This window comes from Enhydra lutris, unplaced genomic scaffold (genome assembly GCF_002288905.1).
Source record: "Enhydra lutris kenyoni isolate GAN:26980312 unplaced genomic scaffold, ASM228890v2 scaffoldscaffold5, whole genome shotgun sequence".
Classification (NCBI taxonomy): domain Eukaryota; kingdom Metazoa; phylum Chordata; class Mammalia; order Carnivora; family Mustelidae; genus Enhydra; species Enhydra lutris.
In genome coordinates, this window is record NW_019154089.1 from 40,451,272 (window position 1) to 40,477,599 (window position 26,328).

The window sequence follows — 26,328 nt, forward strand, 5'->3', positions numbered from 1 at the left end:
CAGTAGTGGAGACAATTAATCTACAATTTCACACGTTTTTCTATGCTCCATCTCTTTTTCTTAGCCAGACAGCTGACTGGCATTGTGGTCACAGGACATATTAAAGCCACCTTGGCTTTCCTGGTGATGACCTGCCATGGTTTAACCTGGCTGAAGATAAGAAACACCTGGGGAGATTTTTAAATGTACACATGCCTGGGCTCTTCTCCCAAGGATTCTGACTCGTCTTGGTGTGGAACACAGTCAGCAATGTGGGTTGATTTTAATGTGCATTGATTTTAATGTGCAGCCTGGTTTGAGAACCACTGGCCAAACTGAAAGAACATTCTAGAAGAAATAAAGACCTGTGTTTTCTCATATCCAGTTCTTCGGGACAGCAAGCAGTTGACAGGGAAGGAAAATAACAAGGAGGAAAGTGGCAGGACTATGCAACTTGGCATGCCATTGGAATGTCACAAATGATTCAAAAATATAAACTTCAAAATTTTTGTGCACCTATTGATAAAGTGCACACTGTTTCTCCCCTAATGCTCAGGTTTAAAGGCCCCAACAACTTTGAAAATATGGGAGTATTTGGCAAAGCATTCCAAATAAATGAGCCTCAGCTCTGGAATTTGCTCCTAGCAGGCTGCTCTCATTAACAATCAGCCAAACCCAAAATCTGGCAGCTTTTGGAATACGGCGCAAAATAGATTCTTTTTAAACCCGAGAGCCATTGAAGATTTATTTTGCTGGAAAGACACAACTTTTAAAAATAACGAGCAGTTATTGCAACTGTACCATGTAGAATCAGAGATCTGCCAGGAGCAACTACGAAATCAAGGGCCACCTGCCTTTCCTCATTCTACTGATGAAAAAACAGAGGCTCAAAAGAATGAAGTGATTTCCTCAGTCACACAACCTAACGGTAGGGCCTGGGTACATCCTGATCTCCTGACTCACAGGCCAGTTCTCATGTTTGCCCTGCCACAGCCACAGAGTCCTCTGAAAATGGCCAAATGATTTTTTTCTGCTGTGATTCATTTTGGTTGTTCACAAATGCAATGTTTTTGCAAATGCTTATATATGATCTCCGGTAACTGTAGCAAATTGCATTCAAATTTACATTGTAATTTTTGGTACGTAACATCCTTTCCACAGTCTCAAGTACCATACTCTTGATTCTGACAGTTTCTCATTCATCCAGAAGAATATATGTGAACCCATGCATCAAATGCAAATCTAAGAGTAAATCCATAACAAACCATTATCAAAAGGTCTTGTCTTTCTCTGTATTTCCTGTCTACTCACCCCATTTCCCACTGTATTTTACTGTGACTTAGAGCAAGTTTAGGAGTCAGATAAGGGTGAGGATAATTTCTAGAAAGATAAGAAAAATTCTAACACTTATTAAAGCTCTCTTAAGTTCTAGGCAAGGAGTTAGGCCCAGAGTGAAAAATTTAGTATCTGAGTTTCAGTGATAACAGACTAATTAAAAAAAAAAAAAAGGCTACATTTAATGAGGCAGATAATTTTGCCTCAGCTCTGCATACTTCCCCACATTCCACATGTTACTCCATTTCCTTTCATTCAGTTAAGAATACCACTGAGACACAAAGGGTCAGAGGACTGTTCCCAGAGTCATTCCTTTTATTGTTCTTTTCTCTCTTCTGTAGAAAATTTCCTTTCTTTCCACTACACCCCATCCACATTGGTCATTTAGTGATACATACTACTTAAGGGAGAAGTTGTTAATACTTATTGAAGGTGTTTCCCTGAATTTTACACTGTGGATAAAATGTTGAATAAAGAAAGAAGAAAGACTCTAGCAGGTCGTCCTACTGTCCAGCCTCTGGGCCTTTCCCCAGTGCTCCTCCCCAGACCTAAACGAGTGCCCTGTCACTTCCTTCTGGATAGCTAGCCAGCAGTCTGCTTTTCTTTCCCTGAGGTAGCTGCCGTCACCTCTCTTTTGGACATCCTCTCTTCCAAGAATGGCTGTGGAGTAGGACATAACGTCCCATGCTCTCCCTCTCACCATCCCTTTCTTTGCTGTCCTTTCTGGATTAACGGTTTTGCTGTTAGTCATGACAGAGAAACAGGAGATAACAAAAACATGGAAAATATAAAGGTTCCAGAATCTCAAAGTCATTTCAGTCATGGTCCCTGATCCATATTTCTCATTCTACTTGTGCCTTTTCCCCTCAGTTTGGAGGGTAGGAGGTGATGTAATCTCCTTTCGCCATGTTTCTTCTTCTTAGGTTTGTTGACTCTTTACTGTAAATATTTAACATCTAGAGAGCTTAGAGATTGCAGTGACCACTACGTAGGAGAAAAAGGTACCAAATAAATCTGAGGGCCTTTAAAGGTAAATGTCCTCAGTTCCCTTTGTCTCATCTCTCTGGCAAATAACAGAAGATCAATGTGGGCTTCTGGAATTTATCAGTTTAAGCTCCGATAGCACTCCTTAGTGAAGCCAGCCTGAATTAAGAGCACCCTCTGAGTTCCTATATTCTACCACATTTCTTGTTCCTGCACAAACTGCAGTGCTATGATAGCTTGTTTACTGTCTGTTCCCCATCCTAGACTGGCTCTCCCTGTAAGAAAAGGACTGCAATCTTTTCTACTCATTTATATTGCTGGGGGCTGGCGGAGTGCCTGGGACACAGTAGGTACTTAGCAAATGGCTGTCAGAAGAATGAAATGATTCTCAGAAGAAGAAAGGTAGGAGGCAGGGTCTTTTTCTAGCAGAAGATGAATAGTCCTCCAAGGAATGAACAACTGAACTTCAAAAGCTACGTCTGGGTCTCAGTGATGCTCCTGAAAGAGAAATTGCTTTGCTCCAAGATGAATTAGTTGATAAATAAGGAGGGTTTAAAGCATTCTAAGATCCTAATTCATTCCTTGTTTCTCAACCCTCACCACCTCCCAGTATGCACTGGTGACAAGAAAATGGGTAAGAAACTGGAATAGAATGGATCAAACAGGAAGGTGAGCCCTATGAAAAATTCCTGTTCATGTGACTTTGAACAAGTTACCGACCCTCTCTGGGCCTCAAGTTTACATCTATATCATGAAGTGAGTAGGCCAGATAAGATAAGGCTCCTTACAGCATTAGCCTTTCATGATTCTAAATGATTCAGAGGCATGTACTACAATGTACTTTCAATCTTCTTCTCTACCTAAAGCACTTCCCTCTAAAAAAAAGTGACTCTTACCATTGTCAACAGTACACTTGCAGAGGAAGAAAAAAAACTACAAATTATGGTCACAGGATCAATGAGGTGAAATACAAAATTAAAATGTTTTATATTCACAGAGCAATTTTTCATAACCGTGTCAAACAAAAAGTTCTACTCAATGTTTACACTAGGACTTGATGAAAAATTCCAGACATAAAACTTCTGGAACTTAGACTTGAACTCACAGGACCTCCCATCTCTATCTGATAAATTTTATAACTAAAATCTATTGGAGTCTTTTCCTTACAAGAATTTTTCTTTCAACAATTACTTCAGTTTTATTATTGAGATTCTCATGGTTTAGTAAAACTCCAGCCATCTGGAACTATCATTCTAGCTAAAGATTTCTTTAAGTACCACTATCTTTTAATAGCTTTAGAAAAAAATACTTTTGAAAGACATTATATTTCCTTGATTTTTTAACAGAATACACAGAATGTAATTCAATCTTTTCCTCAATATGAACATCAGTTTCTATAACACAGTAATGTCCTCACACTCCAGTGAAATAGTCTAAGCCCTAGACTTTCTTCTTTTGATAATGCTTCAGAATCTACCTGAGCTGTCAACTCTCATTTCTTACCCTGGTGACCTCCGTCGGCTTGGTGAGGATCATCTCTCCCTGATATACAATGTGCTGATGAAAGGCAGGGAAAAAATTCTTATTTTTGCATATCCAAGAGTAGCATCATTCCTGCTACTTAAGACATTTTAGTATGTATTTTAATATGTGTTTGTTGAAATAATGTATGAATTAACATAGTAGTTTAATTTTAGGTTTAGGTTTAACATTGTAGATTTAATTAACAGAGTAGGTTTTATTTTTTTTTTTAAACAAGCTTGCTAAAACTGGGAGTAAAATAATAATAGAGGCTAACTAAAGGCTTGAGGGGCTTAGTTTATTACATAGTCTTGTAACAGTTTCCATACACTTTCTAATTCTTATATTCTAGATAGAGTGCCATAGGTTTGAGCTCCTGAGACTCATAAAGAGCTGAAAAATAATAGTGGTAGGTAAATAAAAAACATAAAATGATTGCTTAAACTTTGGTTGATTATATAAAATTGTGTTATCAAAGAATTCTTCCATTTCTAGGCACATGTGATCTACTCCAAACATAAAAGTAAGGAATGAACTGGCATTCCTATATTTTTTAGGTTATACCTTGAGTAGGTACCTCATCACACCCACTAGCTATGTGATTTGGGGGAAAATGATGTAACCTCTTCTAATTTCAGTTTTCTTACCTGAAAATAGTAATGACAAAATCTTTCTCATAGGAGTCTTCAGAGAGTTAAATAATTCATTCTAAAGTATTTTACCATAGACCTGGCCCTCAATAAGTTTGTAATTACTTTTATTGTCGTATGTTGTCCATTGCTGGATTTGGGACAGTGGAGCCAACCCTGTGCATGGCCAGGCACTGTGTCTGCAAAGACATTTTTCTCTTGGGTTTGCAGCCTGCCATACACAGCTCTGCCTCAGCCTTGGGTGCTCTGAACCCAATGTGGCACCCTAAACTGAAATTAAGCTCTAAGTCCTTTAACTTTCTTTCAATATGGAAAGCAGGCACAGTCCCATTACACTAACATTCTAAATGATGGGATTTTAAGGTGGGGAATGTTAAGGGCTGAAGAAAGGGGACTTAAAAGAAGGCAGTACTCCAAGTCCCCACAATTTATCATAAATGTCACAAACTTTAGTGACTGGAACCTGAAAATATAGGACCTTTCCCATATTGATGCTGCTTATTAGAGAATTAAAATATTCACTGTCGAGGGGCACCTGGGTAGCTCAGTGGGTTAAGCCTCTGCCTTCGGCTCAGGTCATGATCTCAGGGTCCTGGGATTGAGCCCCGCATCATCGGGCTCTCTGCTCAGCAGGGAGCCTGCTTCCCCCCACCCCCTGCCTGCCTCTCTGCCTACTTGTGATCTTTCTCTGTCAAATAAATAAATAAAATCTTAAAAAAAATATATTCACTGTTGAGAGCAAAAACGATAGCCTCAAATTTGTTTGCAACCGAAGTATTGCACACAAGAGTGCATCTTCCTTGAGTAAATGCATTAGTTTCACCTCAATTTAAATTAACAAATTCACAATATCCCAGTTTCTTTCTGAGAGTTATTTATCACAACAGAACATACTGACATGTTGTTTAAAATACAGAGATTAAATACTGCAATATAAATGGGTTATCTTACAAATGATTGCACTCAGAAACCTATAAAGAACACTCTACAATATGGATAAGAATACTGATGGTGATACTAAATCAAACACTCCTAGAAAGGTAGAATTCTTGCTATATAAAGAAAAACGACAAATAAGATTTTATCATCTCTACTGCAGCTTAACAATTACCTTTTATCAGTGCTTTTTATAGTTTTCCTACACTAGCTCCTTACTGAATTTGGCCAATTTATTTTTCATTTTTAGTGAACTTTACCTGTTACCTGAGGTCTACATTAAGTAACTCCTCAGATTGTTCCTGCCTAATTCCAAGACCATTACTATGGATCTTACTGCCCAACATCTTAAGCAGCTGTATTGTTGACTTCTGAATCTTTTCTAAATAAGGCATCATTAATACACACTAGTATTACACTCGCATCTCAAACTCCCATTAGAAGTCACTAGGACTTTTCAGTAACATTTTTACACTAAACTTCCAAACTACCAGTTGATCAGCAGTGTGCACAATGCATTAAGAAACAAACCATAAGAGACTCTTAATCTCAGGAAACAAACTGAGGGTTGCTAGAGGGGAAGTGGGTGGGTGGGATGGGGTGGCTGGTTCATGGACATTGGGGAGGGTAAGACTGATGAATCACGACCTGTACTCCTGAAGCAGATAATACATGATATGTTAATAAATTAAAAGTATCTTGATTAGCACTTGTCTAAAATACTACATCTCCTAGAATACATAAACTGAACCTCTGCATAAACCTTAAAGATGTTGACACATCAGTATGAAGACAACTATTTCACTTAGGGTTTTAAGAACTTTATTTGAAGTTTTGATTCTTGTTTTACTTGGTCTTCAAGTCCTCACTAAAATTGCTACTTGGAAACTCATTTACTGAAAAATATATATAAACAAAAGTATGGGCTGACCAAAATCAATTTTTAAAATAAATATAAACAAAACATTGCAAAATTCATGCCACAATTGTGACAATTGTGGTTCTGCAGGGAGTAGAAGTGTGCTGAGGGAAATCAAAGATGCCATGGACAGGGAGCCCAGGAGTTAAGGGTCCAATAGCAGTAATACTGCTATAAACCTGGCCTGAGACAGAATTTGCTAATAATTCCTTTGCTATGCATATCCTGAAAAAGTCTCTTAAATTGAGTTATCACCCCCTACTATATCCTTTTTTTAATTGGAACTTTCACATACTAAATTTGTAAATAGAAAATTATAAATTTATAAATACTAAATTTGTAAACATACATGCATATTAAGACTCACTTAAAATCCATATACAAAAGTTATTTGGCTTTTGCCCCCAAATTTAGATACTTATCTTAGGAAATTTCAAAACCCAGCTTCTATGTAATCAACACTTTGGCTCTTCTACTTGTATTATCTCTAGGACATTAAAGAGCTCTGTAGGGGGAAAAATAATTATCTGACCATATTAATTACTGAAATATGTAAACATCTCTACTTTGACGGATTTTATTTTATTTTAAGATTTTATTTATTTATTTGACAGATCAAAAGTAGGCAGAAAGGTAGGCAGAGAGAGAGAGAGGAGGAAGCAGGCTCCCTTCTGAACAGAGAGCCGATGCAGGGCTCGAGCCGATCCCAGGACCCTGAGATCATGACCTGAGCCGAAGGCAGGCAGAGGCTTTAACCCACTGAGCCACCCAGGCGCCCCCATACTTTGATGGATTTTAATAGATAATAGAGTCAAGGAACATTTAAAGAGATTATCTGTTTCCCTATGCTTCTGTACCTGGCCTTTTCCCCTAGCTTTACTAATTCTTGCGAGGCCATTTTTTTCTCTCTTTGATTTCAAGTTTACTTACATGCTGACAACTGGTATATCATTAACCTCAGCCAACTGCTTTTTCTTGAACTTCAGGCCTGTGTGCACAATGAACAAAGGACCTACTTTTTTTTTTTTTATTTAAGATTTTATTTATTTATTTATTTATTTGACAGAGAGAGAGAGAGAGAGAGAGAGATCACAAGTAGGCAGAGAGCCAGGCACAGAGAGGGGGAAGCAGGTTCCCCGCTGAGCAGAGCCTGATGTGGGACTCAATCCCAGGACCCTGGGATCATGACCTGAGTCAAAGGCAGAGGCTTTATTTAATCCACTGAGCCACCCAGGCGCCTTCTAAGGGAACTTCTTAGCTAAGGGACTGAATGAATTCATTCTGTCATTCACTTACCACCCTCTGCCCCCGCCAATATTTTTGAGCATCTACTGTGTGCTAATGTTCTTAGCATTAGGGATATAGCAATGAACCTAACAAACCATAGTCCTTGCCCTCGTGGAGTTTCCATTCTAGACAGATGATAAGCAGAACTACATTATAGAGAAAAGTAGGACAAAGAAGGGCTTAGAAAGAAATCATGGAGAAGTTATCTTTTTTTAAAAGACTGGCTTGGAAGACCTCACAGAGGTGAACTTTTAGCAAAAACCTTAAGAGACTGAGTGAGTGAGCATACAGAAACCTGGTGGAAGAGCATTTCAGATGTTCTGCAGACATCCTCAATTTTTTTTTGAGAGAGAGAGTTGGGAGGGGGGCAAGGAAGAGCACAGGAAGAGAAAGAATCTTAAGCAGTCTCTATGCCCAGCATGGAGCTGGACTTGGGGCTCAATCTCACCACCCTCAGATCATGACTGAGCCAAAATCAAGAGTCGAATGCTTATCTGACTGAGCCACCCAGATGCCCCTAAAGATTCAGAACTGAATTTAATGTTTTTCCTTGCAAGTCAGCTTCTCTTCCTGTATTTCCTGGTTTGATTTTGTTTTGCTTTTTGAATTGTGCCATCATCTCTCCCATATTAAAAAGAAAAAAAAAAAAATCCGAGACTTACCCCTACAGTCTACTCTTTAACTCTGAACAACTATCTGTAGCCTATGTCCTTTTGATCCTATCTCTTCATATTGCCTAGTGATTTTTCATTCCTGTTGCAAGGATTATTGTTACTGTCCTTGTTCAGGCCAAAATTGCTTTTCCCCAGGGTTTTTCTAATTTGCATTCTTTTAACAAGTGGTCTTGCCTCCTCCAATTCATCCTTGATACTGCTGAACAGTTATATTTGTGAAATGCAAACATGCCATTCTCCTCCTGCTTAAACTTTTCAGTGGTTTCTCATTATTGTCAAACCCACTCTTTATTGGGGCATGGAGAGGGTCTCATGTGATTGGTATACTTACTCTGCCCCTCTCCTCTTTCCAATAACCTCTCTGGGGTTCTTCTCACCATTTAGGAGATTTACTGGCTCCAGCTCTGTAAAGTTCCTCTTACAAGTGACCCTTCCAACACTGTGCTCTCTTACACTTTGTACAAGTTGCTTTTGTAATAGTGATTTGTTTTCATGCTTGTCTTTCTTAAACCCAGCATCAAAGCAGGAACTAAAATCCAAATGGATAAATGTAACACCCTTAATAATTGGTATAATATAAACATAGATGCCCCATTTCCAGGATCTGGAGACAGGCAAATGGTTTCTTTCTCCTCGCTCAGAATCACCTTAGAGAAATACCTATTCTACATGCAATTCAACATGTTCTGATACTGAAAACAAACATCCAATCTTATTTGTTTGGAAAACTATCTGATTTAAAAGCACAATACTCCTTTCCCCAGTGACAGCTATTACTTAGGGGAATTCACATATACACCATCTATCTGTGTACTTTTATTTTTTAGCAATGAAAGAAATTTCAGTTCCAGAATACATGAATCACTTCTGTTAAAGATAATTTGAGGTTAAGAGAACGGCTCACAGGGATTAAAAAAGGAAAATAAAGTTAACAACAGAAAATAGGTAGAGATAAGGGAAAATTAGTTTTACAAAGCCACTGTAGTGCCATCTGGGTAAAAAAAGATCCAACTCATATGTAAGAGAAAAATGAAAATGAAATCCAGAATCAACAATCCAGACATAAAAACTAGCAAAATAAATATAACATATAAATGAGGGACTAAGAATAGCAAAATAAACTTGATGTATTTCATGCCTAGAGTAAAATGAAACAATCTGCCAGCTTCTCATTTATTGTGCTGGTGGCGGGGGGGGGGGGGGGGGCGGCAGGGAACAAATCTTTGTTTACAAGTACCTGATGGTAAATGGAAATTTACAGTACAACATTGCCTTGACAGGTGTTTCCATTTGTAGCCAAGTTGTTCTTTATTAATGAATAGCAGTTGAATTAGACATTCATATTAATGAATTAGACTACTGAATATGACTTCCAAAGACTTATGGTTCATTTTGCTTTTTAGAGAATAGTAAAAAGGGGCGCCTGGGTGGCTCAGTGGGTTAAGCCGCTGCCTTCGGCTCGGGTCGTGATCTCGGGGTCCTGGGATCGAGTCCCACATCGGGCTCTCTGCTCGGCAGGAAGCCTGCTTCCCTCTCTCTCTCTGCCTGCCTCTCCGTCTACTTGTGATCTCTCTCTGTCAAATAAATAAATAACATCTTTAAAAAAAAAAAAAAGATTATTTAGAGAATAGTAAAAAAGAAAAAAAATTGTAATTTTTAAATTTTATATGCTATCACTATTTTGATATTTCACGCTATACATATATGAGGATTTATACTCTTGACAATGGTAGAGAATGTAACTTTTTTTTTTTTTTTTAGAGGGGTATTAGGGGGAGAAGGACAGAGAAAATCTTAAGCAGGCTCCATGCCCAATGCAGGTCTCCATCTCACAACCAGAGCTGAAATCAAGAAATGGACACTTAACCAGCTGTCACCCAGGTGCCTCCAGAATGTAACTTTTTAAAAACATGAATTCTTGAAGATATTTTAAGTACTCTATAGACAAAAAAATACACTATTATTTTGAGTTTTACAGATAGTTAAGCTGAATACTGGCCAATTAACTCTACAGAAATCAACCTTGAGACTCAAATGTTTTTCCTCTATGGCTGGCAACCCCAGCCAGAGATTTTTATTAGTACAGGGAGAATAAATTCCTGCCTATGCTTATCAGATTTTATTATGCATAGTAATCAACTGAAGATGTTAAAATATAGACTGAAACCCAGAAGGCCCAGGATTGAACCTGGATTCCAGTTTCTGACAAGCTCTTAGGGTCTTGGTCCATAGTCTGCTAGTGATCCGTGGACCACACTTCTGAATTGCAAGGCCTGAATCAGTGGTTCTAAGTCCTGATACCTAATGGAATCACCTGGAGAGCTATAAGAAACCATTTCTAAGGCTGAAAGGTTACTGAGCCTGGGATCCAGTCTGGGTAATGAGTTTCAAAAGCTCCCAAGTTCAGGCTAACAACCAGCTAACTTTGAGAATCTATGACCTAAAATGGTCAGATTTATGGGTAGGTTTTATTTCTCCTTGTTTCTAATACAGTAGGTAACAGAACTAGGAATAACCTGTACTGCATAGATTATGAGAGCAATATACGCCCCAAGTCTCCAAACTTTTACTGGTAATATGAGTCATTATCAATCAGGTTCTAATATTAAGAATCTTAGCAGTTTCATTTCTATACTCCTACCAAATTATTTAATAACATGCTCTTCATAGTATTTTAAATATCCACAGACTTAAAATAAAATGACACTCTAAATTATTTTTAGATTAGGAGGTAGATATGTAGAAATTATGGAAGCATCTATTCCTAATTACAGATTAAAATAAGCTCAGATTAGTCAGAAGTTTATAAATATATATTTTTATATATATATAAAAATATATATATATATATAATCCCCAGACTTTGCACTTGTCCCAGGAGAAAAAGCCCAGACACAGAAAAGGACAAGCAAAAGTTTACTTAATTTCTATATTTCAAGTGGGTACCAATGTGTTAAAAATTGAATTACCACTCTTTCTTCATAATGCCTTTCCTAATTATTTTGCTAAACTGAGTTTTGTAAAAGGTCAGGATGCAATTCCATTCCAAGGATCCCTCCCTAATTCTTAAAATAATGAAAATATTGTAAACTCTCAGGTATTAGCAGAAACTCCCTCATTACAGTAGAGTGCTGGAGTACAAGTCAACTATCACATACTACAAATGATGCGACTTAAACTTTCTGAACAGGCCTTCTCACCTCCTAAAATAGTATGTAGAGAGAGTGCAATAAGAATGTGCAAGCACAGACTAATGCCACATAGAAATTTAAGACAGCAATACATATTTCTAGGATAAGCCAAATAAATACATATAGTGTGGTAGTGCAAAGAAATGGAGTCCAGAGTAGGAACTACTTTCCGCTTTAGCACTAATTAGCCATATAACAAGCAAATGACACACCTTAATTGCATTCTTAAAATAAAGACATCTCAAATAGCTTATCTTGAGAATCCCTAGCAGAATGAAACTCTATGACCTAAAAATAACGAATTAAATGGTCCTCCAAAGCAAGTATGAGTAATTGTAAAATGAAACAAAACAAAAAACCCACCAAGAGTTTACTTGTACCATGCCTGATTTAACAAGTCTCTTAAGAAAAATACCATTTTAAATTTGTCTTCTAGAAAAGTCTACAAATTATTTGCCATCACTTAGAAAAAAAAAGTGTACAGGAAATGGAGGAAAGGGATCATTAAACAACATACAAGGACACTATGCAGAATTAAAATAAACAGTTGAAACTAAGGATGATGAAATACTTAACGGCTTTTCCTTAGAAAAAAATTATTTCAAAGTATGACATTTGGGATTTTATGACCTATCCCAAAGAATATAAGGCATTCTTATATATACAAAATGTTTTTAAGTACTGCAAATAACTCATAATTTCTATATAAATTATCCTAATTAATAAAAATGGTAGTACATGGAGATTATTTCCTTTTAATTTATTGTTTAGTTTGAACACGTCTTGCCAATTACAAAATACCTAGTGTGACCAAATACATGAGAAATCCATGTAGGAATCACAAAGTGCCTTGCAGCGTTCTGTCAGGATGCTACGATATGTAACAATGGGGACACAGCTTGTCTCAATTATAAGGTCCGATCATTAATCTTCTTCAGAACTGGAATCATCCTCTTGGTCAGAGAGTTCAGGGACAGGGAAGCGGAGAATGGCAGCTACTCCAGTCAGCTGACTGAGCTGTTCCCCTGATACATGAAGACTAGAGAATATCCTAACTGTGCCCGCATTCTCTTTCACACTGTCCACAAGCTTCACATACCGGCTTCGTGTGGCGACATCCTGGTGCCTGAACAGCTCATCGCTGATGAGCAATGTGTCAATTGCCATAGCCTCATTAGCCTTCTCCACCTGCTTGAGTCCGTAAAAAGCTCGGTCAGGTTCATGTTGTAGCATTTTATAGAAGTCATCCAAGGCTTTTACTTCCCCAGCAGCTTTAGTGTCTGAAAGGCGGCTAGCTACAGAAGGGTCACAAAGGGCCTCTTTCAGGGAGTACTTGTGTCCAGAGGAGGCATGTACCTAGAATCATAATTACCAAAGTCAGACAAAAGAATGTCTTCGAGTACCCATTAATCAGCCTGCAATGACCTAAAGCCAAAAGCACAAAGAAGGCTTTATATGTTTGAGGACTTAAGCAAAGTTTACTATGTAAACAGGCTGTTTAACAACTTTCAATTCATTACCTCACTTACAATCGCAGTCCAGTGAACACTTTCTCCTCCTGCACTTTTCCCAGTTCTAAAATTTAAGAGTAGTTTATACAAATCCCTCTGCCCACTCTTAATTATCCTTGGATAAGATTTTTACCTGAAGAAACTTGGACCGATTTTCCAGGAGCACTTTGTTGTCGGTCTTCACTGCTTGTTGAAACATGTAGTCGCAGAACTGCTCCCTCACAAATCCCGGGCTGGCCACCAGGATGCACTTCACAACATCGAAGTTTATGTGGCGCTGGATAGCCTGGACCACCTGTTCATAGAACCGCTCCAAGGCCCGGTCATGCTGGGAACAGTTGCCTTTCCGTTTTCTTGGGATGTTCACCTCCACCTTGGCTCGAGTGAGGGTCATGCTGGGAGTGACTAAGCAGATATGGGCGAGGCCTTCCTGCATCACCACAGCCGCGACATCTGCACTCCAGGCTGGGTCACAGGCCTGCTCGATGCGCTCCAGAACCACACTGTCCCACTGCTTCTTGGCCAGGGTGAACTGGCGGTTGGGCTCCAGCTCAATGGTGTGGTAAGCCCCCATCTTGACATACTCATTCTCTTGGATGTTGGTTCCCTTAACCCGCAGCTGGCAGGCTTGAGAGTCAAAATCGATGGCCTCCACGCAGAGAGTGAGAGTGGTGCGGACCCGGTTGCTTCCTACACTGCCCGTGGAGGACTCCGTCTGTACCTTGCGGATGGTGGAGGCGCGCAAGCTGTCGCCCACCTGCACTAGATTGTAGGTGTGCCACATATCCTCAGGTTCCTCGGGGACTAGGGTCACCTGGCCCGCATTATCTTTCTCAATGTCCTTCCTCACAAGCTTCATGACCTCCGCGGGGGTTCAGAAGCAGAACAAGAGGAAAGGAGAAGGTCCTCAGTGGGAAAGGGACAAGGAGGGAAAAGGGAGTCTAGATCGGGAAGGGGGCGGGGTCCGATTCCTACAGGCACTTGCCTGGCAGGAAAGAAATACCCTAGCTCCGACTCAAACGGCCAAGGGGAACACTTACTCTAGCCCTTCTTTTCCTAGTCTTCCCGCACACCGCGCCAGAAGCGAGCAAGAGACACAGCAGCAAACACACCCTTCTCCGGCGTTCCAGCACCCAGCACGGACCCGGCGGCTGATGCAATGACGGCGCATGCTCAACCCGCGTTCCACCTCTCGGCGCACGTTTTACGTCCCCAACGAGGAGGCGGGGTTGCAGTTTGCGGGGGCGCAGGCGCACTAAGGGGCAAGTGCGTCCGAAGACTAAACTGAGAGGGAAGTGCTTAGAATCTTTGGTGGCGAGTTACTTATTTTAATGCTGAACTTGGATTTCCTAAGTTTTCTCTTCCAAACCTGTTTGTGCAGAATCTGGGAAGTATGTGAGTGCAATCCGCCCCCCCCCCAGCTGCATGAAGTTACTACCTGTACACCTTCTCTGCCCCGGATAAATCCAAAACTTAACTAAAAGGATTTCTCAAAATTGCAGGCTTGGCCCTAAAGTTCTAAACTGTGCTTGCCTTATCAGCACTCAGACGCTACACGCCTGTTGGAGTTGGCATTTCCAGAAACGGTTTCTAAGAACCACTGGTCACGGTGGGTCTGGGCTCAGAGCAACATGCCCAGCTGTTTTCTGTGCTTAGTTACCCTGTCTGCGCGATCTGACTACCCAGATGTTAAAGCACTGACCCCAGAGAGAAAAGAAACCATCTGTGGAATTCACCCCTGGGTGGACCGCTCAGTTGCTTGGCCTGATGTCCTGGGAATCCCAGAATCCAAAATTGGCAGTCTCTGCTTTATGCAGCTCAGTAGCCTGTGAAATGTTTAGGTTGGGGGTTGGGTCGCAAAAATTTAGGGCCCAATTTTCACTGCCTAAATTGAGTTGAAGATACTGGAAGTGGAAAAAATCTGATGTACTGGGACCAAACCGGCTGAATGGCTACAAAGTTGATTTTAAAGAAAATCCTTAAGTCACTTAGCATTTTTATAGTGATAGGGGATTGAGAAGTGAGGATTGCCTCTTAACAAGATCAGTGAATAGAAATAGAAAAAGCCCACCAGAATTTCCCTGAGAGTTAAAATGAGATGGGGAGGGGCGCCTGGGTGTCTCAGTGGGTTAAGCATCGACTTCAGCTCAGGTCACAATCTCTAGCGTCCTGGGATTGAGCCCCAGCAGGCTCCACGTGCTCAGTGGGGAGTCTGCTTCTCCCTCTTCCTCTGCCCCTCCCCCTCCGCTCCTGCTCCTGAGCTGGATCTCTTGTTCTCTCTCAAATAAATAAAATCTTAAAACAAACAAAACAACAACAACAACAAAAACCAGAGGAGGTGAACAGAGTAGTCCTGCCCACATATCTTCTCATTCTCTTTCTTACTTGCATATGGCACTGAAAGGGAATCTTACCACCCAGAACTGGTGAGACCAGGATGAAAGGAAGGAATCTGACTTTGCCACAAGTCTTGACACTGACGCCTCAATTATCTTCCTCAGAGATTCTCAGGAGACACAAAAATCCCTTCTAAAGCGCTAATACAAATTAGAGCCAGTTTGTTTTGTGACTTCTCTCCCTCCCTCTCTCTTTACCTCCTTTTCCTATTCCTTCCACACCTTCCTGTCATACTGAATGCCTTCCTAAAGTTTCTAACTCTGACTGCCTTCTTCCACTTCCCAGAAGACCCAGCAACTTTGAGTAAGGAACCAATTGCCCTAAAATGTGAAGATGGCTTGCCTCTCCAAAGGACATTTCCTAACCAGGAGAGAGAAATACTTTGAGTTGCTCCTTGATCACCTAAGTAGAATTTACTTCTCTTCAAAGTCTGATAAATATTAAAAACCACAGAATCACAGTGGCAGGCATACAGTAGGATGTTAGTAAGTGTTAAGTTTTTCTTGAAGAGCTATCATTTATTGAATATTCACCAGGTCCTTTCCTATACTTTTCTAATCCTCTTCTCTAAATATTTGTTATCCCTTATTTTGTAGTAAGAAAATGAATTACAGAAAAATAAATGTATTCAAGAGTTTTAATCTTCCTAAGGTCCATTACAGTGGTAAAAGATCAATATGAAGTTTAATACTTGCACAGCAAGAGTCAGCAGACATGAGTCATGATCTTTCCAGCAGATTATAGCATCTTTAGTTAGGTCCCCTAACAGCTACAAACCTGAAGCTTTCATTCTAAATTGTAAATCAGGTTTTTGATGCTGCCTCTCTCATTTGATAACCCTTATAAGGTTCTAATGAGATTATGATACTTTGTAAACTGTAGAGTTCTACAAACACATGAGATACTGTGGTATATCTCTAAGAATGCCTGACCTGAAGCTAGAAATCTAGATCAGACAAAGCAAGAGGCAAGGGCTCACAATGACATGATCATAATTATTCAGTCTTAGAAAAATAACTGGTTCAGTAAGGTTGACTGATGGATAATCTGTTGGGTATCATTAATTTATACTAGTATCTCTTCTCCAGGGAAAACTTAGGTCAGCCCTAGTACATGAATTCATGTATCTTGTTGGTGAATTAGATTACAGTTCTTGTTGCTATTATAGTGGTATGTTAGAAATGGTTTGTATCACAGCAGCAGGAATTATGAGCTCCTGAAGAATGGAAATCTTGTTTGAATACCCTAGGCTTAGTGCAGTAAGGGCTGTATAAATGTTCTTGTTCCTAGTATATATATATATATATATATATATATATTTTTTTTTTTTTTTTTTTTTTTTTGCAAGACTTAACTTTCCTGCAACACGTACTAATCTTTTCCTTCTTCTGCTTAGAGCACCTTGGAGGCTCCTCCCATCATTGCTTCTTTATCTATCCCTTTTTCAGACTGTGAGCCTACCTTTTATTTGTCTATGTTCCTGAAACCCAGCACAGCAATTGTTATATAAACATAGTCATCATATGAAAGAATGCATATTTTTTAGTTCTCCTTTAATGCAGAACTTTTAACTTATCACTGCCATCTTAAAATTAAGAAAACATTCTGTTTTATAATGTTACTAGAATTTTAAAGAGAAGATTACTCTTAAGATTCGTTTCTAAAAACCTATTTCAATTTTTGAGATACCCATGCTTGGGTAAGAAAATGATTATTTCAAACACATCTTACTGAGGAAAAGAGCTGAAAATGTTGTAAATAATGTATAATGACAGTTTTATAATGCCTGTTTAGAAAATGGGTCTTTGCAGAATAAGTCAGAGCTCTGATTATGAATATCTAATAATAAATGCAATCATTTATGTAAAGGGAATGTGCTAACCTCAGGTTGTTCAAAGATGCCCATGTGACCACCACAAGCAAAGCTAAATGTACAGTTGGGAGAAATATTCAGCTAATTCAGGCAAAAGGGGGAAAGGGACAATTTTTGGTTTTTGTTTCTTATAGAGATCTACCATTTGGATAAAAAAATATTTGCACATAAAGTGAATTCTTAATACCAACCAGTGCATATATTTTAATCTCCTTTAAGACTTAGTTGATTTTTTAATCTTCCTTTTAAATTATAGAAGACTTTAGATAAAAATTAGGTACCTTCATATGTGTATAGCTCTAGCACTAATCACCATTTATGACAGAAATTTAGCATTTGCCAAAACTAGTCATTGATCCTATGCAACTAGAACATTTTTGATTACTTTATTGCCACATTTCTGCTGAGGCAGAGTGTTCAGATGAAGCTCATTTCTGGGATCTGGTGAGGCTGCTGATGATAGAGGAGCAATTATCCCCTGTAGCAGATAGGAAAAAAACTAAGAAGGTTCATATCATTGTTTCCAGAAAGAGTGTCATTTGTATCCAGGAGTGTTTGAAATTTTATGACGCAATTTTTAAAAATACAAAGAAATTTAATAGAAAATTACTATGTAGATTTACTGTATGTTACGTCTGTAATTTTCAGATGCACATTTTCCCACCTTTCAACATCTCTGAAACTGGGAGTTATTTAACAGTCTAATAATTATAACTGGATTGGCAGCACTCTTTTTCCTTAGTAGTGAATAAAATAATGATGCATTTTTTTCAATTGATGGTGCCTTTTTTTTTTTAAGATTTTATTTATTTATTTGACACACACACACAGAGATCACAAGTAGGCAGAGAGGCAGGCAGAGAGAGAAGGGGAAGGAGGCTCCCCGCTGAGCAGAGAGCCAGATGCGGGGCTCCATCCCAGGACCCTGAGATCATGACCTGAGCCAAAGGCAGAGGCTTAATCCACTGAGCCACCCAGGTGCCCCTTGATGGTGTCTTTCATTCAATTAGATATAAATATGGGGCTGTATATATATGTGTGTGTGTGTATATATCGATATATACACACATATGTGTGTTATCGATATATATACACATATATGTGTATATATCGATATATACACACATGTGTATGTATGTATATACATATATATACATACTTCATTTTGAATAAAAAAAATCTTAACTGAAAAAATTTACAAAGGAAGACACCTTGCTTTTAGGCTAACTAAAATGTTTCTATCAAGAAGAGACCTATTACTCAATTGGGGTCATTCTATATATTCTTAATATCCAGAGATAGTTATTTGAGTTACAATTAATATAGGGTGGGACATCTAATTTCATGATATACCTAAAAGTCATGAAAATATCAGATTCACAACGTTAATTAGGTCCTTTTTAAAGTCTCATAGACAGTTACGCTTGGCTTTAACATTCTGAGGGTTGAGCAAGAAGGAAATGGACTTGCATTTTGATAGCCTGTATGGCATATTATTTCACAGCATGAGATTTGAGATCAGAAAGTAAGCTGAGCACAGGCTTTGCCATTTATGAGTTGTGGGACTTTGGACAAATTAATCTCTTAGCATTTTGGTTTCTTCATCTCTAATATATATGGATAATAGTTCTAAAATTTTCCTTTTTTTTGAGATTAAAGTGCAATAATACATGCTAAATTTTTGACATAAGGCCTTACCCATAACATGTTCCCAATAAATATGTGCCATTCAGCATTGTGTTAGTTTTTCTCTGTTATTGTATGTCCTGACCCTAGTCCCCAGGATCTTTGATTCTGCCATTTGGACTTGGCCAATGAGAGGGTTGGGCAAGACTTTAGAGGGTGGGAGGAAAAGAAGCGGGTATTTATTTCTTCTGCTCCCTTCTGGCTGGGCTTCGATTGTGGCTCTAGCTGCATTCCTCTTCCTATGCCCCAGCTCCCATCCAACAGCCCCTTTCCCATAGCTAGAGTTCACAGCCAAAGTAACACTACTTCCTCTTCAGGCCTAAGAGTGATAATGGCTTCTCTTCCCAGTGTTGCTTCATATGCTTTCTTCTCACTATTGTTTGTCCTTAGGTGCTCTAGCATCTTTTGTCAGTTCTTTAAATGCCTCTGTAAACAGTCCTTTTTTAAACTTTCTTTAGTTAAATGCTTTATATGTGTCACTAGTTTTTTGCTGGGACTTTGACATATGTAAAATAATAATCTTTGTTGACAGATCATTTTATAATACGGTTAGAAGCTAATACAAGACAGTTTTTAATCCAATGGGAAGTTTATTAGCATGGTGATTTGTTGTCGTGAAAAAAACCCAGGTTTGAAGTCTGGAGACAGTTTGTTTAGATGGCAGGGGATGTGGGAAGGAAGGGTGGAGTTCTTTTCTAGATATATAACAACAAGAGCATAGCCACAGTGGCAAAACGAGCATGAAGATTATGTAGAAAATAAGGAAATGTGACTGGTTCTCATGCGAAGTTTCCATTTCAGGGTTTTGCTAGGCAGAAAAATGGTCTCCCAAAGATGTTCATGTCCTAATCCCTAGAATCTGTAAATATGTTAACTTATATGGCAAAAGGAACTTGGCCCATATGATTAAATTAAGGCTCTTAAGACTAGGAGCTTATCCTGGTTTATCCAAATGGGTCCAATGTAATTAGAAGGATCCTTTTTTAGAAAGAGGCAAAGGGTCAGAGTTAGAGAAGGAACTGGATGATGAAGCAGAGTCAGAGGGAAGGATGTGAAAATGCTATCCTACTGGCTTTGAAGATGGAGGATGGAGCCACAAGCTAAGGTATGCAGGTGGCCTCTAGAAGCTGAAAAAGGCAAGGCAATGGATTCTCCCTGATACAGGCTTCAGAAGACACACAGCTCTGTCCACACCTTGATTTTAGCCCAGTGATACTTCTAACTTACATAACTGTCACATAATATATTTGTCTTGTTTTAATGCAATAAACCTATAGCAATTTGATACAACAGAAATAGGAAATGGATATAGGTATAGTGGGAGAGAGAGGGTGCTGGATTAGGGCAAACACTGAGAGGTCAGTAGAGAATTCTGGATTTCATCTGAAGACAATAAAGAACCATGGAAGTGTTTTTGTTTGTTTGTTTTACTACAAAGACTAATATATAATGAAAATTAGTTATTAAGAAGATAAATTAGAAGTTGGGTACAGATTTGCAACAAGAAGAGCTCTCTATGGTACTGTGCATGGACAGGTATGGTGATGAGACCACAGGTTAGGTGTAGATTCTATGAATTGAGGAGTTTCCAGGAAAGCTGACAATATGATGACTGGAAAACCCACAAAGGAGAGGAAGAAGTCAAATTTCAGATCCTTGTGTTGTGAAATGGGCATAAATATAGCACATATGAGGAACCTATTGATTCTGATGCAATAAATTCTAAATTTTAGTATGATTGAATAATACACACACACACATATACACACACAAAAGGGAATTAAATTTTATAAAGTTTCATTCTTGTCCTTTTTGGAGGATGTGCAAACTGCCTTTGATACTTTCTGCATAGTGACTGCTTATTTGGTAAAATGCAAAAGGTACAACTTGAATAGTTAGAAAACTTCAGATTTTGTACGACAACAAAATGCAAACGCCCTCCAAAAAGTTTGAGCAGAAGAGGCATCGTAGGTCAAATAAGTATAAAGGGCAGGGACAGCAGCTGGTAAATTAAACCATTCACTGGCTGTAAAGCTGTTCAGAAGTTACTACTGTTTGGATTACCGGACACTTCCTGAGTAGTGGAAAATGTCTGGATGAAAAGTCAATAGCTCATAATTAACTCTGTTAATACCACCGCGCTGTGAAAAAAATATTTTGCTTGCAAATAATCCATAAAACTTAACAATGCTTGGGCATCTAAATCAGGATCACCCCTGTTTTTAATGGAAAAATGCTAAATTAACTAATACCAATAAGCATGCCAGCAGTAAAGACGCTGAATATTGAATATTGATGATATGCTAAACCCAATCATTAACCTAACCATTAATCACGTTACTTTCACACAAAGCTTCACCAATCTGCCTTTTTCTTTCACCATCACAACTTTCCCCCCTCAGTATCTGGTAAAATCTGGCCGTGGGCTAATCATTTGGAAAATCTTAGAAAATGCTATGATTCAACCTTTTTCTAAATTGGATATAACTTTGCATTTCCAGTGGTTTTTTTTTAAGTCCCTCCTTAATGCCTTTTATACACAAGTAACAATACTGTATTTTGCATTTAAAAAAATAATCTGCTCTGTGACTGTCTCTTTCTCAATTTCAAAGTGTTCCTCCTCCTTATACAGAAACGTCATTTCAGGACAAAAAGCAATTTTGCCTTGCTTTCCTTTCTTTCCTCATTCTGTCGTAGAAAAGATCTTGAATACATGACAGCAAGAAAATGCAATAATGCCCACTCTTGAATAACCTAAAGGTAGGAACTTTGCATATAAATCCGGCGCCCCCTAGTTACCTTCCTCCAAAAAATAAAAAAAGAGAGAGAAAGAGAAAGAAAGAAATGTAGATAAGTAGGTAGGTGGGGTAATGCCTTTCAGCAAAGTCCTAAAATACAATGTAAACTGTCAAAACAACTTTAATTGTAAACTCACTTCTACCTTGTAAAGTTTCCAGCACTATCTCCCTCCTTCTATTGAGGGGAAAGGTTTTGAAACACATCAAAACTAGTATCCGAAACAAAACGCAGACGCTCCTTTCTGTCCTCGGACCCGCCCAGACTACCTGGAAGGTCCCAAAGTGAGCCGGCGCTCCCTCCGCCTCTCTGCGCGGAGCTCTCGGTATCTCCCGACCCACAAGCAGCCCAGAGCCCCGCACACAGACGCTCAGAGAAAAACAGGGTCGCTCACCGGTGAGGAGCCAGCAGCAGGCGACAGCGACCCCTGGGCTGGCTTGGCGTCGGGGGGGCCATGACCCGGGAGCCCGCAGAGCCCGGAGGACGCGCTGGATCGGAGGGCAACACGCGGCAGCACGCAGCACGCAGCACGGAGCCGCGCGTTCTGGGCCACTCTGCCGCCTTAGGTCTCAGTCTCCGGCCCGGTCAGCCGCGGCGCCCAGAAGCCGAAGAGTGAATTTCCTGTGTTTTCGACGACTGCCTCTAGGTCCTCTCCACGCTTTTCATATCCCAGACTTACTGCCCCATCTCCCGCCCCTTCGCGCGCTCGTTCTCTGAAATCCTCCTGGCAGCCTCCCAGGCTGTGTCCGAGACATGGACAAATAAAGCCAGCTTCGCGGGCTCGTGTTTAGGCTAAAGTCCACGGGCTGCAAAGCAAACCTTAAAGGGACATCTGCCTTCCATTGAGAGGGCGATCGCGCTCCCTAAGGTGGCAGGAAGGCCGACGACGGCAGGACCTTCGGGAGGGTGTCGCCCGTCCAGTGGCCCCGCCTTCACACCCCTTCCCTCTCCCTCAGTCAGGGCAGGGAGGGCACTTTCAAGTGCTGGGACTCCTTGGCCCTTAAGGGGAGGCTGCTTTCCTGGGGTTAAATTGCGCAGAAGGAATTAGATTGTCTTTGAAAGTGAGCACTTTGGTATCCCCACCTCCCTCTCCTGCGGACACTTGAACTTCGCGTGCTGTTGTCTGGCATTAAGAGTGAGCGAGTGAGCGAGTGAGTGAGTGTGGGTGTGTGTAGAGGGAGCGTCCATTCAGACACGCCCCTGCAGAGGGTTTTGCTTTAGCTTATGGAGAGTTTGCTTCGCTTACGGTGATTTGTGGTTAAACGGTGGTTGCAGCTAAACTTTTCTTTGGGGAGACCCTAAGTGAGAGAAAAGGAGAAAAACCAGAATGGGAGAAAAGAAAAAAAGAAAGGGAGAAAAATAAATGCAAGAAGGAAGAGGGAGGTTAATGAAGGGGAGGAAAACAGTCTTTAGAAATGGTTGTGTGTGGGCTATTTTGTTTAAGTTGAATTAGGATGTTTGTTCACTGGGAATTGAATCTAATAAAGAACTCAGGGCACTGTTTTATTTCTTCTTGTTACAGACTTTTTAAAGTAAGAGTGCATTAAATCATATTCATGTTACTCCTACCTCTTCCACTCCCACTCTCTAGGGAACTGAAAATTGGGAAGTTAAGTTGACAGGTCAAAATGTTGGCGATTGTTACCCCACCCCGAGAGACTCAGGCCAGAAAAGGCGCTTAACACTTTGCAATGCTTCCCTTCCTTGTTGAATGAATTGTCCAACCTCCCTGAGTCAAGAGCCACATTCACATGTTAGCTTCACTTGCTGTTTTTGTTTAAAGCAGCTGTGTCTTAATGGTTTTGAGAATTTCTAAGAAAGGGAAGGACTGGTTGAGTGGATTTGTGTTTACAGGTGGTGGAGGGAATAAAATGTATTCAATTCAGTACAATTCAAAGCAACAACTAATCATCTCTAGCTAGCAGGACTAGGGCTAGGCAGGACAAGACTGCCACCCAAAGGAGGACTCTGCCTAGAACACAATACAGGTGACAGGATAGGTAACCCAAGAGAAGGGAAGGGAGAAGCCCACAGGAATGATTGAATAGATTGCCACCAAATAGAAGATTCCAGGAGCTAAGGCTGGAAAAGACAAAAAGTAAAGAAATGTAATGAAGATCAAAAACAGGATGGGCAGCCCTGAGAGGTTCAAGGCCATCAAATCTCAGTAATGTGACCCATCAGAGCTAAGGAATTCCTGTTCTAATTATGTATGAAATGATTAACAACCTAATAAATATATTTGAAACACTTTTCCCCCATTTCCAGCTTTCATATTTTCCTTTCTTAGTCCTATTTTCAAAATTGCACAAATAAATCTCTAGAAAAATTTCATGTTGGATCACAGTTCAAACCCATCTGACATTACTTAAACTCCTTTGCCTGCATTCAGTGGTCTCATATCCCAGTTTGGCTTTCCATCCCATCTTCATTAATCTGTATCATCGCCCTGCCTCCAGCTGTTCCTTTCCTGGGAAAGCCTTGACAAGTAATCTGTGCATCTCATCTCTCCGTCTATAGTCTCAGTTATGTCTTATGCCTCTCAGTATGGCCCATGGGGCTTTGCAAAATAATCAAATACTGATTAACGGTTAGACATTAAAAAACCATGATAAATATTTCCTCTGAAATAGCTCTTCAAATTGCTCAGTGTTTTCATAAACATAGAATAGTATGCATATATATGTAAACATATGTGTATATGTGTGTATATATATGTGTATATATTTATGTGTATATATATATACATATGCATCTGCGGGGCTCTAGAAAGTTATAACATTATTGAATTAGAAAGAAATGAAAAGAGAAATTATAAAATTATACCTTATTGAAATAAAGTAGGGTTAAAACATACTTATGATGAAGGTTATAATTATTGGGAACTTGAGCTTTCTTTTTGGGGGTTCATAAATACTTCGAATTTAAATTTTTGAAAATCTTCTCTAGGACTTGCAAACTAATGGTGATAACCAGCACTACTAGTGCTGTGGTTAAAGTTAACTTTTATATGTGTTATGAATCTTATGGCAATATTTAATAATTTTTTTCATTTCACATCAATGCAAATACAGAGATTGAGAACACAGCTATTGCTGGAGAATTAAATTTAGAATCAGCGCTCATTTTCTGAATTTCAGTAAGTCTAAACATAAACCAATGTCAAGCAAGATAGTCTCTTAACCAACTTTATCCTGGCAGGAAGATGTGTTATTGTGTAAACTGAGGCTTGGAAAGGTTAAAAACTAGGGTGACAAACTAGTCATTACATGGGGTCACCTGACAGCAAATGTTAAGCTCTAGACTTTGTACGATGTACTCGTCTATTTTTTAAATTAGATCTAATCTGATCAGATCTTTTTGACAGTTTGGAAATATGGGTGAAAATTAGAAGTACCTTGAGAGGTTAGGGACTGAACTGATGAAGTACTTAATCCATAAAATAAAGCAAAAGTACGCTGTGGTTTATAGGAATCTTTGCGTGTTTGACCTGTTTTGATAGTGTGGGAAGTCTAATCCTCTCAAGCCATTTGGAGCTTGCCACCCACATGAACATCCAGGCCCAAGGTGATACCCAACCCTCCCCAGATTGGTCTAATGGATCTCCACCTTCCCTAGCCAGGTAGGATGGGATTTGGGGATTACTGGTTAATATCTCAAAAATAAAAACATACATTTTATACTAAAGTATTCTCCTTAGAGGTAATCCAATATATCATGAGTATAATTACTGGAGTAAGTAGGTTCTTGAGTTAAACTTCTTGTACTCATGCCCAGGAACCACCACGTGTTAGCCGTGTAATCTAGGAAAAGTTACAGAGCTCTGTGAGGCTCAGTTTTCTCAAACATAAAATGGGGATAAAAATACTGCCTCTCTCTGAAGATTATTGTGAGGATTAAATGAGACAAACTTATGAAGCATTTAGCAAAATGTCTCGATTAAAGTAAATAGAAATGAATTATTCTTCTTCCCTGTTGCAGGAGAATTAAAATTAAACAGTGGGGATATAGGGCAGGGTCTGTGTGTTGTCGGGCATAGGAAGTGATGCCATTTGATAGGCATCAAAAGAGAATGTTAGTGTTTGGCCAAAACCATCTCTATCGACTCTTATTATTTCTGGAATCCTCACTTGGAATCCTTACTTTGTATTAGGGAATTATCTTGAAAATACCCCAATAAAATGGGTATAAAATGGGACTCCTGGGTGACTTAGTTGGTTAAGTGGCTGCCTTCGGCTCAGGTCATGATCCCAGCGTCCTGGGATGGAGTTCCACATCGGGCTCCTTGCTCAGCGGGGAGCCTGCTTCTCCCTCTGCCTCTGCCTGCCACTCTGTCTGCCTGTGCTCGCTTGCTCTCTCTCTAACATATAAACAAATAAAATCTTTAAAAAAAATAAAATGGGTATAAATTAAGACATCAGAACCCATTATGACATTAACAAGGACTTACTTTTCAAATTAGCTAGATGTAAAGGGGATTTTTTTTTTTTTTTAAACAAGAACAGAACATTTCACTAAGGGGCTGGGAATAGGAGAGGGTCTAGAGTTCTGCTACTGGTGAAGGCCATGGATCTTTGGTAGTTAGATCA

The 26,328-nt window shown here is 39.5% G+C and overlaps 2 protein-coding genes across 2 annotated transcripts in view; both read right to left on the reverse strand.

Annotated features, from left to right (window-relative positions):
- LOC111140770 (integrin subunit alpha 1) overlaps positions 1-22,426 on the reverse strand; it is a 169,391-nt gene extending 146,965 nt beyond the window's left edge. The window contains exons 1-2 of the mRNA XM_022492960.1: positions 22,419-22,426; positions 22,134-22,300 (exon numbers count right to left, since the gene is read on the reverse strand). Of these exons, the coding sequence (XP_022348668.1) occupies positions 22,134-22,300; positions 22,419-22,426 (175 nt within the window). The remainder of the gene's footprint in view (positions 1-22,133; positions 22,301-22,418) is intronic.
- LOC111141007 (pelota mRNA surveillance and ribosome rescue factor) lies at positions 12,223-14,120 on the reverse strand. The gene is made up of 2 exons (XM_022493320.1): positions 13,121-14,120; positions 12,223-12,832 (listed from the first exon to the last, which is right to left on the reverse strand). Exons 1-2 carry the CDS (start codon positions 13,844-13,846, stop codon positions 12,401-12,403), a joined length of 1,158 nt encoding a protein of 385 aa, XP_022349028.1. The 5' UTR covers positions 13,847-14,120; the 3' UTR covers positions 12,223-12,400.
- Positions 22,427-26,328: the final 3,902 nt, after the last annotated feature.